Source organism: Mustela nivalis, assembly GCF_964662115.1.
Source record: "Mustela nivalis genome assembly, chromosome: 2".
NCBI lineage: Eukaryota > Metazoa > Chordata > Mammalia > Carnivora > Mustelidae > Mustela > Mustela nivalis.
The window spans coordinates 149,188,057-149,204,333 of NC_139021.1; the positions used below are offsets into that span (position 1 = coordinate 149,188,057).

The 16,277-nt window shown below is 53.4% G+C and overlaps 1 protein-coding gene across 4 annotated transcripts in view; it reads left to right on the forward strand.

Annotated features, from left to right (window-relative positions):
* Positions 1-369: 369 nt before the first annotated feature.
* The window catches only part of CXCL12 (C-X-C motif chemokine ligand 12), a 30,581-nt gene continuing 14,673 nt past the window's right edge, over positions 370-16,277 (forward strand). The window contains exons 1-4 of one of the 4 annotated variants that reach the window (XM_082714174.1): positions 389-545; positions 4,740-4,857; positions 7,224-7,310; positions 10,001-15,826. In XM_082714174.1, the coding sequence (XP_082570300.1) occupies positions 485-545; positions 4,740-4,857; positions 7,224-7,310; positions 10,001-10,094 (360 nt within the window). In that variant the 5' untranslated portion in view covers positions 389-484 and the 3' untranslated portion in view covers positions 10,095-15,826. Of the gene's footprint in view, positions 546-4,739; positions 4,858-7,223; positions 8,868-10,000; positions 15,827-16,277 lie in introns of those variants that run through there. The other 3 variants (XM_082714175.1, XM_082714176.1, XM_082714177.1) reach the window with 3 other exon arrangements.

The window sequence follows — 16,277 nt, forward strand, 5'->3', positions numbered from 1 at the left end:
CCTTGGCTACTTCAGGCCTAACCGGCACACATCGTCTTGCTTATCATTGGTCCTCATTCGCTTCCCGCCGCTGGGTCTCCGTCTGTCCACCTGCTAAGTGGGCACAATAACTAGCCTTGAGCCCAGCTCACCGCGCGGCTGGGTTCCCTCCTTGCAGGTCGAGCCTGACAGAGCAGGGCCCCGCGGAATCCGAGGAGGTCAGAGGCCGGAGCGCACCGCAGCGCCGCCTGCACCCGGGCGCGGAGGGCGCGGGGAGGGGACAGGAGTGGCGGCCGCGTGGGAGGGGGACGCGCGCTCCAGCCCCCAGCCGCCGCCAGGCTGCCGCTCCAGGCCCGCCCCTCGCCGCGCGCCCCGCCCCACCCCGCCCCGCCGCTCTCTCCCCTCTAAAGTGTCCGGCGCGCGCCTCCCGCCGCCGCACTTTCACTCTCCGCCGCCGCGTTCGCTCAGCGTCCCGCCTGAGTCCGCCCCCCTGCGTGCCGGTGCCATGAATGCCAAGGTCGTCGTCGTGCTGGCCATCGTGCTGGTTGCGCTGTGCCTCAGCGACGGTGAGTGCGCTCCGCGGCGGAGACGTGGGCGCCAGGCTCCGTGCGGGACCGCGGCTCCTGTGCCTGAGCCCGCGCTGTCCCGAACGGACCCAGTTAGCGCCTCTTTGCACCGGGGAGGTCGAGGCAGCCGCCTCCTTGGGGCGCACTCCCTCGGGGTGCGGCGCTCAAAGCGCAGCAGCACCACCCGCGCTGAAGCTTCGCACTCCGCCTCGGGACTCGGGTCCGGGACGGGGGGCAGCTGCAGCACAGGGTCGGGCAGGGTTCCATGGCCGGGAGAGCCCCGGGAGCGCGGGGAAGCAGAGCGGAGTCGGCAGCCGCGGGCCCCGGGGTGGCGCGCCCACCCTTGCCCAGCCGGTGATCTCCAGCGCGCGGCTCGGTTTCTCGAGGGGAAGGGACTCGGAGGCCCCGCGGCTCTGGGCGCGGGAGATGCGTGTGCGAGAGAGCGCTTCAGCAAGTCTGTCTCTCATCGCGACGGGCGGACGGTGGTGGCGCGGACAGGGGCTGCTGCGCCGCGTCCCCTCCATGCGAGGCTGGTCCCCTCTCCGCACCCATCCGAGCGAGGTTTCGCGGGCGAGCCAAACGGAGCAGCTGTCGGCTTTGCACCACCCGCCCGCCGCGCTTCTGCACAGCCCCGCGGTCCGCAGCGACGCGAACGAACCCGGGCGCGCGTCCAGCCTGCTTCCTGGCCTCTTGCCGGGGTCACCGAAGAGAAGCCCAGGGGCCGCCGGGGTTGCTCATTCCCTCCCCTGCCCCCCAAACACACCTGCAGCCTGGCGCCTTTGTCACCGGCCAAGCCGTCGCTCTTACCTCGGAAGGAGCGCGGCAGCCGAGTTCAATCGCCAAGGCCTTAGGCCACTGGGAAAGGTGGTGTCCTGTTTCACTGGGAAAGGGGGAGTCCCCCCCTTTTTTTTTCCTTCTGAAGCTTAAGAGAAATCTGGCTGTCCTGTCACAGGACACCACTGCTGCAAACCAAAATAAACTGTTGTTTTTAAACACACAAAACAAACCACGTTAGCCAGGCCACGCTGTCCTTTCTTGGCTGCGAAGTTGCCAACAAACCCTGCAAAGGGCTGAAGGACGCTGGGAGTGCTCTTGGGGCAGCCGAGGTCCAGACAGGGCCTGAGCCCCCACAGCTCTAGGCTGGGTTCCAGCTGCAGACCCTCTTCTGCATCCTGGCAGTGAACTAGAAGCCAGGTGGGTGAGGTGAGGGTAAGGTGAGCGAGTGTGGAAGCAGGGCCTGAACTTCCAGGGGTTCACAACTGACTGCCTGGGGAGGTTTTTTTTTTTTTTTTAAGTGTAGCAAGTTAAGTGGCACCTGGGTGGCTCCGTTGGTTAAGCTGTCAGACTCTTGATCTTAGCTCAGGTCTTGATCTCAGGGTGGTGAGTTCAAGCCTGGTGTCTGGGGGTGGGGGGTGGGGGGATGTAGCAAGTTGCTGGGCAGAGCTGCAGAGGGACTGGATGGAAGGCAATCTGGATTTTACCGCCCAGCTGAAAAACTATGTGAGGCTGACTCTCCACACTTACCCCCAAGGTCATGGGGGACACTGGTTTGAGCATTAACATTTGAGTGTCTGGTGAGAGTGGAGCTGTCATTGGGCACCTCTGTAGAGAGATGGTGCTGCCCCTCCTTCCCTGGGGAGCTGCAGAAAGGTTGGGAATGCCAGGACCCACTCAGGTCATTGAGTCCTAGGCACAGCTGATCTGGAAGGAGCACAGAGGGAGTGGGAGTCTCATTAACAGAATCATCCTGACACTGGGAAGGGCTGGTTGCTTGCCTCTCTGAGCTGCCTCTTGGCAGCCAAGTGGCCAGGACAGGGTCCCAAGCTGGAGGCTAGTCCGCTTCTCCTTGCATTCATAGGCTAGAATGTACTTTTTGACCTTCTGGAGCCTATGTGCCCATACTGAGTTCCACAGCTGACCTTGGAGACACCCTTGTTTTCAGGGTCAGGCTCTGGTTCCTGCCCTCCCTCAACTGGCTCACCTCAGCCAAGCAGCTGGTTGCACTGGGCTTTCAGGAGTTAAGTCCAGGGTGGATCCATTCTGAGACCTCATTGGAGAAGCTGGCCAGGGCTCCTTTCTGTGTTTAGAGTGGAAGGTTCGCTTGGAACTGCTCTTGAACAGAGCCAAGTTTACCACTTACGATCTGGTAACATCTAGGCGAATCGCCTACACACTGAGTCATCTCCAAATCAGTTGGGAAAGTTAGTAATATGGAGAAAAACCTGGAGAGGACACAGGTGGACATAGCACTGCTTTTAGTAAGAGCCGTTGGTGCTCTGTCACTTTAAAAAAAACCCGTTGAAAGTCCCCACTTGACAGGCAACTAACTGGGTCCTGGGAGCAGGAATACGAATTGCCTTTGAAGGAAATGGATAATCCCAGGGGGTAGAGGGGGGAAAAGAAGAGAAGAGAAAGCCTGTGTTTTGAGCTCAGAATCAGCTCTGATTTCTGGCCTGATCTCCACTGCTTGGTTAGCCAGCTGACCCAGACTAGCTTCCCTACCCACCCCTGGGAGAGCAGCAGCCCCCACCAGCTGCAGCACTCACACTGTGTACCTTTCAGCTTGCTGCTGCTCTAGGCTTGGGACACCTCCTGTGTCACTGCCCAAGCCCAGGGCTCCAGTCCCTACTTGGCTCAGGAGGACCCGGGAGAATTCCAGGGAGACTGGAGGTGGGACACTCAGAGGAGAGACTTCTGACTTTTCCTTTACACAGTCCATCCAGCCCCTAGTCCTGGGGTCCCTTTCCCAGGTGATCTCGTTCCAGGACAGTATGGGCAGGATAGTAGGAGCTTCCCCTGCAGGGACTGGGTGCCCTGACTGAAGGCCAGACACCAGCAGAGACTTTCTGGAGTCACTCAGGTATACAGCAAAGGCTGCCCCAGGTGCTCTCCAGTACTCTGAGTCTGAGCACATGAAGCTAGGTGCTTCCTTACCAGTTTTTAGGGAACCACGTTTGATCCAAGACGGCTGGGTGGTCTATTTTTCCTGACTTGTTGGCCAAATAGGCTGCCCTTTGCAGGCTCTGCCATCTCTTAGCTGAATGCAGCGTTGAGGAAAATGAAGATGTCCCTTACTCACAAGGTTTCTCGAAGCTTCCCCAGCTCTCTTGCCCCAAAGTGCAGAATTTCAGGACCAGCAGGAGGCCTCTGGGAGCTCTGTAAAGAGCAATCCTTTTTTTTTTTTTTTTTTTTAATCTCTGGACTAAATATTCTCAGACATACATTTAATCCCTGATGAAAGGATCCACAAATTCAAATAATTTGGGGTATTAAGTAGGGCTTGGATAAAATCTGCAAGGGGAAAAAAAAAACCACGGAGATCCCAGCCCCCCCCCCAAGGCTTGCAATCCTAGACTTAGAGGGTGAGTGGAGAGTTCTGCAGGAGCCCTTTGCTTATTTAAACTAATGAGTGTCAATTATGGCATTTTGCAAATTGGCGAATTGGCAAACAAAGAGGTAACATAACCCAGGAAGCTCTAGCATCTCTGCACAATGAAAGCCACCTCTGACTCCAGCCCTGGTAATTGTCCTGCCTTCAGGGGAGTGCTGGGTTGAGGTGGGGTGGGGGTAGGGGGGAGGGGGTGCTTGGCCTGCCCTCCGGGGGCTCCCAGGTAGAAAGCCTGCCTGGATTCTTTTGTGGTTGCCTGGGTTTATGGTGAATGAGAGGGGAGAAGATTGCAGGAGGGGGAGGGCAGCATTCCCCTGGGGAACTGCCTAGGCTCCTGGGACAAGAGGGAGCCCAGTGCCTCCTGGTTCCCCCTCCTCCTTCCCTGAGTATGGAGGGCTTTCTTAGTTGGCCCTGGAGGAGTTTACTTTGCAGAGATTACCTGGGAACCTCAGTTACCTTAGACTGAAACAGTCCTGTCCTGGGATTAATATACTTGATCTTAAGATGTCTGAGCAAGGAGCTGCTTTTAATTTCCCAGGTTCCTAGAGTCCAGCACTCTGCAGGTGCATTTTCCTTCTGGTCCTATGGAAGCTGGGCCTGCCCCTTCTCCCTTCCCTCCTGCCCCGGAGGCTCACTGTACTACCCAAGAGCTCCTAGCAAGGATGCCCCCGTAACTAGTCCCATGGCTCTTGATCCTAAGCATCCATTCCTCCACCTTACCCCTCAGCCGCGGACCCACACGTGCATATATCCCCACAGTCCAGCAGGATCGTAACAATCCGCCCTGTTTTCACTACCTCTTCCAGGGAAACCGGTCAGCCTGAGCTACAGATGTCCTTGCCGATTCTTTGAGAGCCACGTTGCCAGAGCCAACGTCAAGCATCTCAAAATCCTCAACACTCCGAACTGTGCCCTTCAGATCGTGTAAGTGTGAACATCAGCTTCAGGAGGGTTGCATCTAGTGGGCATCGTAACCCCTAACTCCAGACTGGTCAAAGCTAGAGAATCGACACATGCTGAGCGGCTGGCTTTAAACTTGGCATAATTAGAGGCAGCTGTGATGACCAGGAGGCCTTTGGGTACGCCAAAGCCACTCTTACCCTTGGCGCCCTGCTGTGCTCCAACTTGTTCTTGCCTCTTTTTTTCCCAAATTTCCTCCTTTAGCACAGGAGAGGGAAGGACCGCAGAATGCCTTCAGCCTAGAAACGAGGAGTTTCTGCTGAAGTCCAGTAAATGAACCAGCCCTCTGCAGGTCATAGGTGTCTGTCCTGCAGTTCCTAGACTTTGGTGTTCTAGATCCTTCCTTTCTCCCACAGCAGAATCTCACAAGACCCCAGTTCAGGTTAAGTGGTCTTTAACCGTTGGGTAAAACTCAAACTTCTCGGCTCACTTAACTGCTTTGTCTCGAACACAACACACGAGTTTTTGTTTTTGCTGGTGTTGATGGCAACTGCTTGTCTTGGCTGTCATTCATGTGGGAAACGAAACAAATGAAAATCAACCCCAGAGAACACATGAAAACCTCTCGCCAGGTGCAGGAGGCTGGGGGAGTTCAGTGAGGGAGCCTTGCATAGCCGCTCACTGCTAGGCCCTCGCGTGCTCAAGTGCACCCCTGCTTGCCTCTAGCGAGTGTAGTTAGGGGTCTAGATGCAGGGGTGCTGGGGCTCAGGGTCTCTGGTGGGGACCTTACCTCCTGAAAATTCCCAGCGCTGAGAATGGGCTGGGGCCACAGCAGTGGGAATGAAACCTGCAATTTGAAGGTGAAAATGAAGCCTTTGCTCCCTAATACCAGCTGTTTTGGAGTTTGATTTTGCCTTTTTTTTTTTTTTTTTTTGCCAGCCTGGGCTGCCTTGAATGTGTTTGTGACTTACAGAATGTTTTAGGCCACTGAAAGATGAGTATTTCTTCACTGACTTTGCTTATAGTCAAATACTCTCTCCTTTGAGAGGTGTTTTGTCAGATGTGGAATTGAGCCCCATAGACCTGCTTTGCAGTTCGCATTACGCCGGGACACTTGCTAGGAATGCACCTCAAAGGGAAAGAAGCAGGCCTGGGCAGACACAGCATCACCCCCTTCCTCTACTGATGTCAGTCCCTTCACAGGCAGGCTGCAGGATTCCCGTAGGTATCCCCCAGCCACTGTGCCAGCCTGAGTTGTCCTCACACACCCTTGAGTGGCTGGGCAGGAGTGTCCTCAGGCTGCTTGAGGCTACTGGTATCCAAGGCTTTATGGAGGGGGACCCGTAGAGATAAGTCCAGTCTGCTCCCAGGAGGAGGTGTCTGGTGGGGAGGTGTGACCGGAGCCGAGAAGTGGGAGGAAGGTGCCCTATGAATTTTTAAAAAGCAAATGCAACCAAGGAGCATTCAATAAACTTGTAAAATCTCTCTGGAAACCACTTTCTGGCAAATTACCTCGACTGTCCTTCCCTTCACCTGCACTGTCCCTCCTCCACTGTCCTGTCACCCTCTACCCGCACTGATCCTCCTTCACTGCCCTGTCACCCCTTACACACACAGTCCCTCCCCCACCTGAGCTGTCACTCTCCCACTGTCCTGTCACCCGCCATCCACACAATCCCTCCCTCATGTCCTATTATGCCCCACCCCCACTGTCCCTCCCTCACTGTCCTGTCACCTCCCCGCCCGCACCGTCCCTCCCTCACTGTCCTGTCACCCCCCACCCACACTGTCCCTCCCTCACTGTCCTATCACCCCCCACCCGCACTGTCCCTCCCTCACGCTCTGTCACATCTCTTCCCCAAACCACTGCAGTCCCTCTTTTCAAATCTCCTAATTCCGGGCTGACTCTCAAGTCGGTCTCCCATATACTTTCAAGATGATCCATCCAAATGAAAGTCTGCCTTTGTCCATCTCCAGCCTCAGTCCCCATAATCTTGCAGAGAAAAGCCCCTCTTTTGCCCCGACATCCGGCCACCTGCTTCTCGGGCAGCCCACCGTCCTCCACGCCCTCAGTGCACGTACCCCCTTTGATGCCTTTGCTCTTGCTTCTCTCCCTCTGTATTCCACCTGCCCAGCCCCTCCGTGTCCTCCCAAGGGCAACTCACACGTTCCCTGGCCTGCGCTCTCCCCTGTGAAGGCAAGTTCCACCTTCCCGTATCTGCCCAGGGACTCCATCCGCTGCTAGGGACAGGATTCCCCACCTTGAGTTCCTCCTGTACCCGCGCCTGCCAAGGGGGTCCCGGTGCTGACGCGGGCGATGAGCCAGTGCCCAGGTCACGACGAGCCCCCTCGTGCTCAGCCTCATACTGTTCCCTCTTCCGTTCTGGCAGGGCGAGGCTGAAGAGCAACAACAGACAAGTGTGCATTGACCCGAAACTGAAGTGGATTCAGGAGTACCTGGAGAAAGCTTTAAACAAGTAAGCACATCAGCCAGAAAGGACTTTCCGCTAGATCCACTTGAGGAAAGCTAACACCGTACGGCAGATGGAGGGCGAGGTGTGGGGGCGGAGGGCCTGGATGGGGAGGACCAGGTGTGCCTGGGGGGGGGCAGAGCACGGACCTGGGAATGGGCTTGAGGTCTGCCCAGCATGTAGAACCGCATTTATAGCGTCTGGTACGATCCTGCAGCTTCTGTTCACCCGTGCCCCAGACCCTCGTGCATTGGCTGTTTTATAACTGGGGTTTTTCTAAGAAATCATGTTGTCCCAACAGCATTTCCCACTGCCCGCTCTCTCCTGATGATCATCACAACCCTCTCATTCCCATTATCTTTTTTTTTTTTTTTTAAATCAGTGATTTCTTCAAAATCTGTATTTGGTTTTGCTTTGGAGCGTGTCTTCCTTCCCCCGGGGCCTCTGGGCACAGTCAGGTGATGGTCAAGCATGGAGCTCAGAAAAGTGTCCTTCCTCCAGACTCACAGACTTGGAGGAAGGCAGAAGGTGGCCTCCGCAGGGGGTGCCCCTTTGGGAATGACACACACACACACACCCCCACCTGGCAGGTGACTCAGATACTGGCCAGTGCTAGGCAGCGGCCACCACATCCACCTCCTCTTTCGGGCTCCGTGATTGGCTCTGTAGGCTCCATGTAGAAGCTCCTGTCACTGGGGACTGTGCTCAGAGACCCCCTCCTGGCCATTCCCAGGCCTCTCCCTGCCTCCAATAACATGCTTCCTCTTGCTTCGGCTTCTCATTTCTGTACATGCTCAGTGGGGAGGAGGGTGATTGCCAGGGCGCCATCCTGCAGCCCCCTCCTCCCTTGGCCCTCCCCCGCACCACCCCTCAGGCCCTCTGTGAGAATCTTCTCTGGCCTTCTCTGCAATGGCTGGCCCTCTCCTAGGGTGGGGTGCGGGAGATCAAGTCTCCACCTTCCCTTAAAAGGCCAGTCTTTGGAGAATCAAATGCAGTTTTCAATCTGAGAACTTGTTTTGAGGAATTCGGTTTCTGTGATTGCCTCTGAGGCTTTTATAAGCCACGGAGAGGCTCTGCACACTGTGAGGGCTCTGCAATCAGAAGCAAACAAAATAAATGAAAAAATGAGCCTCTTGCCATGAACCCCTCCTCCTGAAACCACGGCAGGGTTTCAGTTTCCAGGCAGAAACATTGGCAAGGTGACATTTCCCTGCATCAATGCGATCCACAGATGGGCCTGGTGGTATTTGTAACTTTTTGCAAGGCATTTTTTATATATTTTTTGTGCACATTTTTTTTATGTTTCTTTAGAAAACAAATGTATTTCAGAATATATTTATAGTCGAACAATTCATATATTTGAAGTGGAGCCATATGACGGTCAGTAGGTTACATTTCTCTATTCTCTTGACCCACTGGCAATTTGTAAAGAAATATATATGATCTATAAATGTGATTACAGCTTTTTAATGTTAGCCACAGTGTATTTTTTCACTTGTACTAAAATTGTATCAAATGTGACATTATATGCACTAGCAATAAAATGCTAATTGTTTCATGGTACCGACCTCCTACTGGACGTGGGAATTTATTTACCGGAAGTAAAATCCATCAGCTGTTAGACACGGGGCTCAGATACATTTGTAGAGTTGATGGAAGTTGATGGAGGTTAAGGTGGCCTGCTGGGTGGGTGCCTTAGGTCCCTCCTGCCGACTTCACTTGTGAGTGTGGTCCTCGCTCAGGAGCACATGAGAGCTGCAACTCAAGTTTTTGTGCCTTCTTTTTTTTTTTTTTTTTTTTTTAACCCAATGGAAACAGCAGTGCCAGTTTTCTGAAGAATATTTGACTCACTAATTCCTCTTCCCTTTCCTCCTCTTCCTTGGTTCTCCTAACATCCCCCACGTAATCTCCAGAGACTCAACTTTCATAATATCCAGCTTTCACATTTGCCCATGTAAAAATCCCATAATTCGAGGCCATGGTTAATAGCTTTCACAGGAACAGGTGGCTTACCCCATAAATCATTAAATACCATTCAGCTTGAATCATTTTAATGTGACAATCATGAGCCAATTGCTCTAATCGAATTCTGCTAACCAGCTCTCTCCCTTGCTCTCCAGAACAATCCCAGTCATTCCCAGGGGGTGTTCCCCAGGCATCCAGAAAGGAGAAGGTGGGATCAGGCACACCTTCTTTCTCCTCTCCTGGATGGCCACCTGAATGCAAAGCGTGATTCAGTCTGAAATGCAGGTATTTTCTGTAGGGACAGCAGAGTTCATCTCTGCACTGAAAAAGGAAGGAGGCCAGAGGAGATGGGATTGAGGTGAGTTAGAAGGCCAAGTCCAGCCTGGCCCTGGGCATCCTTCGCACCCTTTCAGATGTGAATGCCGTTCAGGGTTGGAAGCCTCAGGCAGTAGCTGGAAGCAGGACCAGGCTGGCCCCTTGGCCCCCAGCGATAGGCTATAACCAGTTCCCAGGTGTTCTGGAAGGCTGGCTAACATTTTTCTTTGAATTGGGGAAAATGTCCGATTTATTTTAATGAAGTACTGATGGACGGTGCTTTGCCCAGGGGCCTCCAGGCCTAAGACTGAAGCCAGAGTTAAACAGACACCCAGGGAAGTGTTAGAGATTGTGCAGACTGAAACAGACCCCTGTGTATTTCAACATCATTAATGGTTCTACTGATTTTATCTAAGGGGGCGCAGAGAAGAAAAAATGGGGAAAAAAGAAAAGATAGGAAAAAAGAAGCGACAGAAGAAGAGAAAGGCTGCTCAGAAAAGGAAAAACTAGTTATCTGCCACTTCGAGATGGACCGCAGTGCACGCTGCTCTTGTCTCCCCCGGCGCTTTGTAAATTTGCTCTAACCCTCCTCCAGGGCAGACCCCCTGCCTTCCAAGCAGGGACTCAGACCTCCGTGGAGGAGCGGTGCTCCTGTGGCCTGACTGGCCCCTGTATTTATGTGCATTTTCAGGCCCTTCCTGATCTGCTAAGTTATGAAGAAAGTAGTTGTGCAGAGACTGGGGCGGCGGTCTGGGGTGAGGAGACTGTGCTCCCGACTCTGTCTAGCATGGCCCAGGGTCTCTTCAGCACTGCCCTGGGCTGCCCAGCCTCCCACCCCGCCCTCCATTCCCTCTCTCCGAAGGGCGGGTCACTGCTCCGGAGCCCACATGGCTCCACACATTCGTCATCTGTCTTCCTACTGAGGCCAGGGTGGGGCTGCCCTGCCCTGCCCTGCACGGAGCCGTGACTAGCCCAGGAGCAGGAGCCTCCGCCAGCAAGGGACATGCACCTCCTGCCCTCCCCTTGACCACGGCCAGTGCCGTCACCGCCTTCATGGGGCAGCTGTGGCCGTGCCTTTTGCAGGTGCTCACTGACTTTTTTTCCCAAGTGCCTGCTGCCTGGCCCTCCACCCCTCTGATGCCCAGGGTGGGACTCGTCCGGCAGCGGCTCCCAAGGCTGTGAGAGTGGCTTTACCTCTGAGCAGGGGTGCTTTCTGCACGCCAGGTGTGGAAGGTGGGTGGGAGCTCACATTCCCAGGGAGCAGCTGTGGAAATACTTCTCAGGGAGCCTCTGGGCCCGGCAATTCACTTTACAGATTCTTTAAACGGGTCCCCAATGTGGAAGAACTGTGTGAAAGGCCTGTTTCTCCCACCAACCTCCTGCTGGGTGAGGAGGCTCTGTGACCCTGTGCAATTAGGTTCCAGGACACAGCTGCCGCAGCCCTCACTCATGGGAAATATCCGCTTCAAGTGAACATGGTGTTCTAGAAAGTTCTAGAACTTTCCTCATACCACCCACAGATTAATGTCTAAGATTTCTTGCCAAGTCTCTTTAATTTGGACCAGAAGAAGGGGGATCCCATGGGAGAGCAAGGCCCTGATTTCAGTAATACTTTGAGAAAGGACACCTCGAATATCTGGGCTGTTCTCCCCATCCTCCTGTCCCTCATAAACACTCAGCCTGCTCCCCCGGCCCTTGGTCGTAATTCAGCATGTGGACACAGAAAGATGAAGTGGTTGGAGGTCAGAACAGATGGAATGAGGAGAAGAAAATCTCAGGTCCCTGCATGTCCCACTCAAACTGGAGCACAGTGTTCCCTTCTGCTTTAGTGCCGTCCTCTGTGACAGCGCAGAGCATGTGGCATTCCTTGTTTCCATCAGGGAAGCGTCCTGCCAGGATGCTGCAGCCAAAGACTTTTAGTCCCCATTTATCCAGCCGACTCTCAGCCTGCGCCCCTCTGGCCAGCCTTGGGGTCAGCAGACCTGCTCCCGGGCATGTGGGGAGCCCACCCCCTCTCCGCCTCGGAAGGCATTGGCTGTTTGCTGGTCTGCCCCGGGCTGCAGTCTTCTGTGGAAGCCAGCAGTGGGCCTGGTCTGGGGAACCTTGGCTGGGGTAGCCCACCTCTTACATAAGCATCTTGGAGCCGGTCACACCTGAGGTCCCAGGCTCTCCATTCTTGATCCAGCAGGATTAGCACATCTCTGTGCCTAGAGAGGGGTGGCAGGTCCAACCTGGACACCGCAGAGGGCTACTTGCCATCTAGCCGTGGTGAGCAGGGGGAGTTGCCGTGGGGACTAAGACAGCTGGCCCCACATAAGAAAAGCAAACAAGCTCCAGGCTGTCCTTCTATGACTCCACTGGCCTTGGGCCCTTACGCTACCTGACAGGCCAACCCGGTGTCCTGGAAGAGTGAAGAGCCAGCTTCCATTCCGTTGTGGGTTGAAACTAGGCAGTGCTCTCCCAGGGCACTCGGTCCTGGACCCACCCCCACAGTGCTGGCCCAGAGACCCCGGGGCCAGTCAGCAGGGCTGGGGTGTCGATGGAGGTGGTTGATGGTGCCAAGGCCTTGGAGGAGCAGGCAGCCTCCTCCAGGCTGGGTGTGTGTTGGGGCCACGCTGAGGCCGAGGGGGGGCTGGTAGCCCTCCATGTGTGCTGGGCTCGGGCCGGGTGCCCCGCCTGCCCTGTCGTGTGACCACTGTGCCGTGTTGTCTGTCCACGTGCCCTTGTTCATCCGCTGTGCCCCGTGCTGGCCGCGCCCTCTGTCTTCACTCCCCAACTTCCACCTCTCCCTCCGCTTCAGCCACCCCCACCCCCCACCAGCTGCCTCTCTCCCAACTCTCCCCTTTCCCAGGGCCTCGGAAAGCCGGCGATTTGGAAGTCAGGAGTTGGGAGCCCCGCCGCCGCCGCGGGGGGTCTCAGCGTTTCAGGCATGCAGCCTGGCCGCTGTGGGAACCCGCCTTAATGGTGTCTCCCTCTGTTCTTGTTAACAGGAGGTTCAAGATGTGAGAGGCGCAGGTGGGGTCAGACGCCTGAGGAAACCTTACAGTAGGAGCCCGGGTCTGAAAGCAGTGTTAGGAAGAGCCCGCAGTGGCTCCCCTGCACCCAGGCAGGGCCCAGTGCATTTCCAAGGGCTTCGTTCTGCACAGTTTGCCTTATTTTCACCATTTGATTATGTAGCAAAATATATGGTGTTTACTCTTCATTTAGTTTGATTATCCAATGTCACTGGTGACAGATAGGAACTTAGACTAAGGCCATTATTTTACTTGCTATTTTACCGTATCTTCCCCATGGAGCCCCTCGCCTGGCCCGAGGTTCCTGAGTGTTGTATCACCCTGAACTGTGCAGGCTGGGACCCCCGATCACCCTGTCCTAGGATGGAGAGCCACCAGGAGGTATCAAAGCCCACCAGCCTGGGCAAACCCTAGTGAAGGCTGCCCTTGTGCAGGGGGTAGAGGAGGGCTAGGTTTAGAGGGCCAGGCAGAAGCCTCACCCTTCCCTGGAGTGAGGCGTAGGGTATTCCCCTTCAGTGAGCATCACAGAGCTTCCCCCAGCCAAGGCAGGCAGGAGTGTGAGGCTGGGGTAGGGGGAGACACGCCCCCATCCTGAGCTCTTCTCTACATCCCATCACGTTCTTCTCATCACTGTCTCTCTCATCCATCATCATGTGTATCCAAGACTGTCTCCATCACCCCGGAAAAAGACTCTCTCAAGACCAAAGCTTTCATTTAAACTGGGCACCAAGAAGCAAATCAAAATGTCTCGTGTTACCATGTTCTGAAAACACTGTGCACATCTGTGTCTTGTTCGGAATACTGTCTGTCGTCCAACCCTGTGTTCTTGTTCAAAGCCAATGTCCTCGCTGCATGCGCTGTCAGCTCCTCGTATGCAAAGGCTCAGAGTCAGGAGACGTCTTTTAACCAGGTTTCTTATTAGGGCTGTGAGCCTCTCGGGTGGATAGCCTGGGTTTCTCCACGGATCGCAAACCCAGGATGGATCCACGGAGCCCAAGGGAATTCGGTTTTCAGCTGGGCTGAACTGTGAGGACACCAGCCCTCCCTCCATGCTTCCATAGGTGTGAGTATCTCAGAACCACAGAGAGTTTTGTCTCCGTGGCGCCAAGAGCGTGATTCTTTTGGCCGTCAAATGAAAAGAATCCTCAACTCTTTTTTGGTTTTTGAAAACCCAATCCACAGAATAATGAATCCTGGACAGGAAGATTCTTTCCCAGTTAAAATCTAACCTCATCTTTTTCCCCACTTGGCAATCCCATCATCTGCTTCATTGTAAAGTGGTCCTCTGGACTTGGCCGCTGGAATTGCCTTGTGCTTCCAGAATGTCCAGCAGGGCATTCCTCCTAGAAAAGGGGACGTTTGGGAAAGTAGGTTAAAACCTTGACATGTAAAGGGTTTCCCTTTACAAAGATCAGTTTGTAGAGTTGCATTAAGCAGCTTTAAAATACCACTTTTTGAACAGCTAGGCATTTGAGGGGTTTTTGCTTATTATCTTTGTTTTATATTTCGTCTCATGAATACTTTGTCCCTTTGGTTAAATAGCCCAGGGAAAATTTTTAAATTAAGAAAGAAAAATAGAAGGCCAAAACCGGGAAATGTATCCATCGATAGGACACTGTAAATACTATACAGAAAGTATATTATAATAAAATAACCTTGAATTATAGATGTTTTTAGATATAATCATCTTTGGGTTGTCAAGAACATGTTTAAAGCATTTCCATAAATATTCCTTTATATAGGATCTTCAAGGTAGAAAGCCAGTCCACCAAACAAAAAACGTGTATCTTCAAGTCAGTTATGTTATATTGAATAAAATAGAGTACAGGGGCCTTTATTAACTATAAGGAATAAAGAACTGATCTCAGGACCCTCTTCTGAAATTAAGTTATCACTGCAGGTCTCCTGAACTATACTATAGGTGAAATGATCAAATTTTCAGTGGGATGGGCATTTTCTAAGTAATCCAAGATAATTTAAAACTCTCATGGAACATTTGGAACCGTCCTCCCCTGGAATCCATGAACCAGAACCATTAAATCTCTTGCTCCCAGAAAAACAAGGCTCTAAATCTTGACTACAGTCAAAAAAAGAATCATTCCTTTCTCCCCAATAGAGGGAAAAATAGATAAGAGTAGAAACTGCAGGAAAAGTTCTCTGCCTAACAATTGCCCTCCTTGCACTCTGCTCCTGAACAAAGACGGCCTCTTGAAAGCAAATATGCATTTAAATAGTCTATTTGCAAAGGAAAAGGCTCTCTTGATCCCCCTTTGCTTTAAAAGTACGAGTCAAGTGCATCCATGGATTAGGAGTCCCCGGCTGTGCCTCCCTGTCCAGTGCTGCTCAACCTGACCTTCCCTTGGGCTCCTTGTAACCCCCAGGGCAGTCCTCCCCCTGCCAGCCTTTGCATCAGGACCTGGGCAGCTGTGGGGCCGGGCTGGGGACGGGACTCGCCGAAGTGCTGTGTGTTTATATCCGAATCTGCGCCATGTGTCGTGTGTACTGTTTTTCGTCCAGCCCTGCTCAGGCGCTGAGACCCCAGCGAGGAGGCTCAGGAGAGAGGCCCTTTGCGTGTGGGCCTGTCCTCCGGAGCAAGGAGGCTCAGCTTGGAGCAGACGGCCTGAATGGCAGAAGGTTGCAGTCCCCCCTGTGTGAAGCCCAGAGAACTCCTAAGAATTTTCATTGGATCCGATTTCACCTTCCTTTTCTGACTGCTGCCTGATGCTATAGCCATGGGCTCTGGGCAGGGAGTTTATCAGCCCCTGAAGCCCCTGCCCCAGGGGTGCACCCTTCCACAGCAGGATGAGAATTGTGGGGTCCCTGTACACATCCTTCCTGACCCATTCCAAGGGATCCCCGTCCCTGGGAAGTGCTCCCTAGAAACCTTTAAGTCCCATAAGCAGACCACTGACACGGCCAAGCTGAAAAAAAAAAAAACCCTCCAAGCTACTTGTGGGTCCTTAACCTCGCTGGTGTCTCAGTCTCCAGGCAGTGATGGGTTCAGTGTTAAATGTGATGAATACTGTATTTTGTGTTGTTTAAATACATCTCCCAGATAATGTGAAAATGGTCCAGGAGAAGGCAGCTTCCTGTATGCAGTGTGCTTTTTTTTTTTTAAATAACAAATAACTTCTTTTGAGAAACAACCATTTCTACTTTGAAGTCATATCAATGAAAAGATGTATATCCACTTACAATTTTCCTAATAAAGACATGTATTCAAATGTAGCAGCCAAGAGTTTGAAATTAGTGTTGCCATTCGGAATTTTCCAAACTTGGTTTTTCTTCCTCCAGCCCAGCCCAGAGGAGTCCTGTAATCTTAGCTGCATTGGTTAGTGGAAAACAGGCCATTGCAATCACGCTAATCGTAAGGAAGAATTCTGGGGGCATGCTTGCCTCTTCTAGTCAACGGATCTGTAGCGGGTGTGGGGGAAAGGCACTCTCTTCTCTCGGAATGTCCTTGGTTTTGTAGAAATCCCTTGTTAAAGGCAAGCCAGTCCTCTACTGCAGAAGGGATGGTTTTACGCAAGGACCCACATAGTTGCCTGTCAGCTGAGGGTCAGGAAGCCTCCAATTGCTACTTTCAAGGCCTGGTGAAGGAGAACAGCGGCCCATTCCCACAGGCACCACCAAGGACCCAGTGCCCTGGGCGTATTTTCTGTCCTGCGCTGGGACCTCC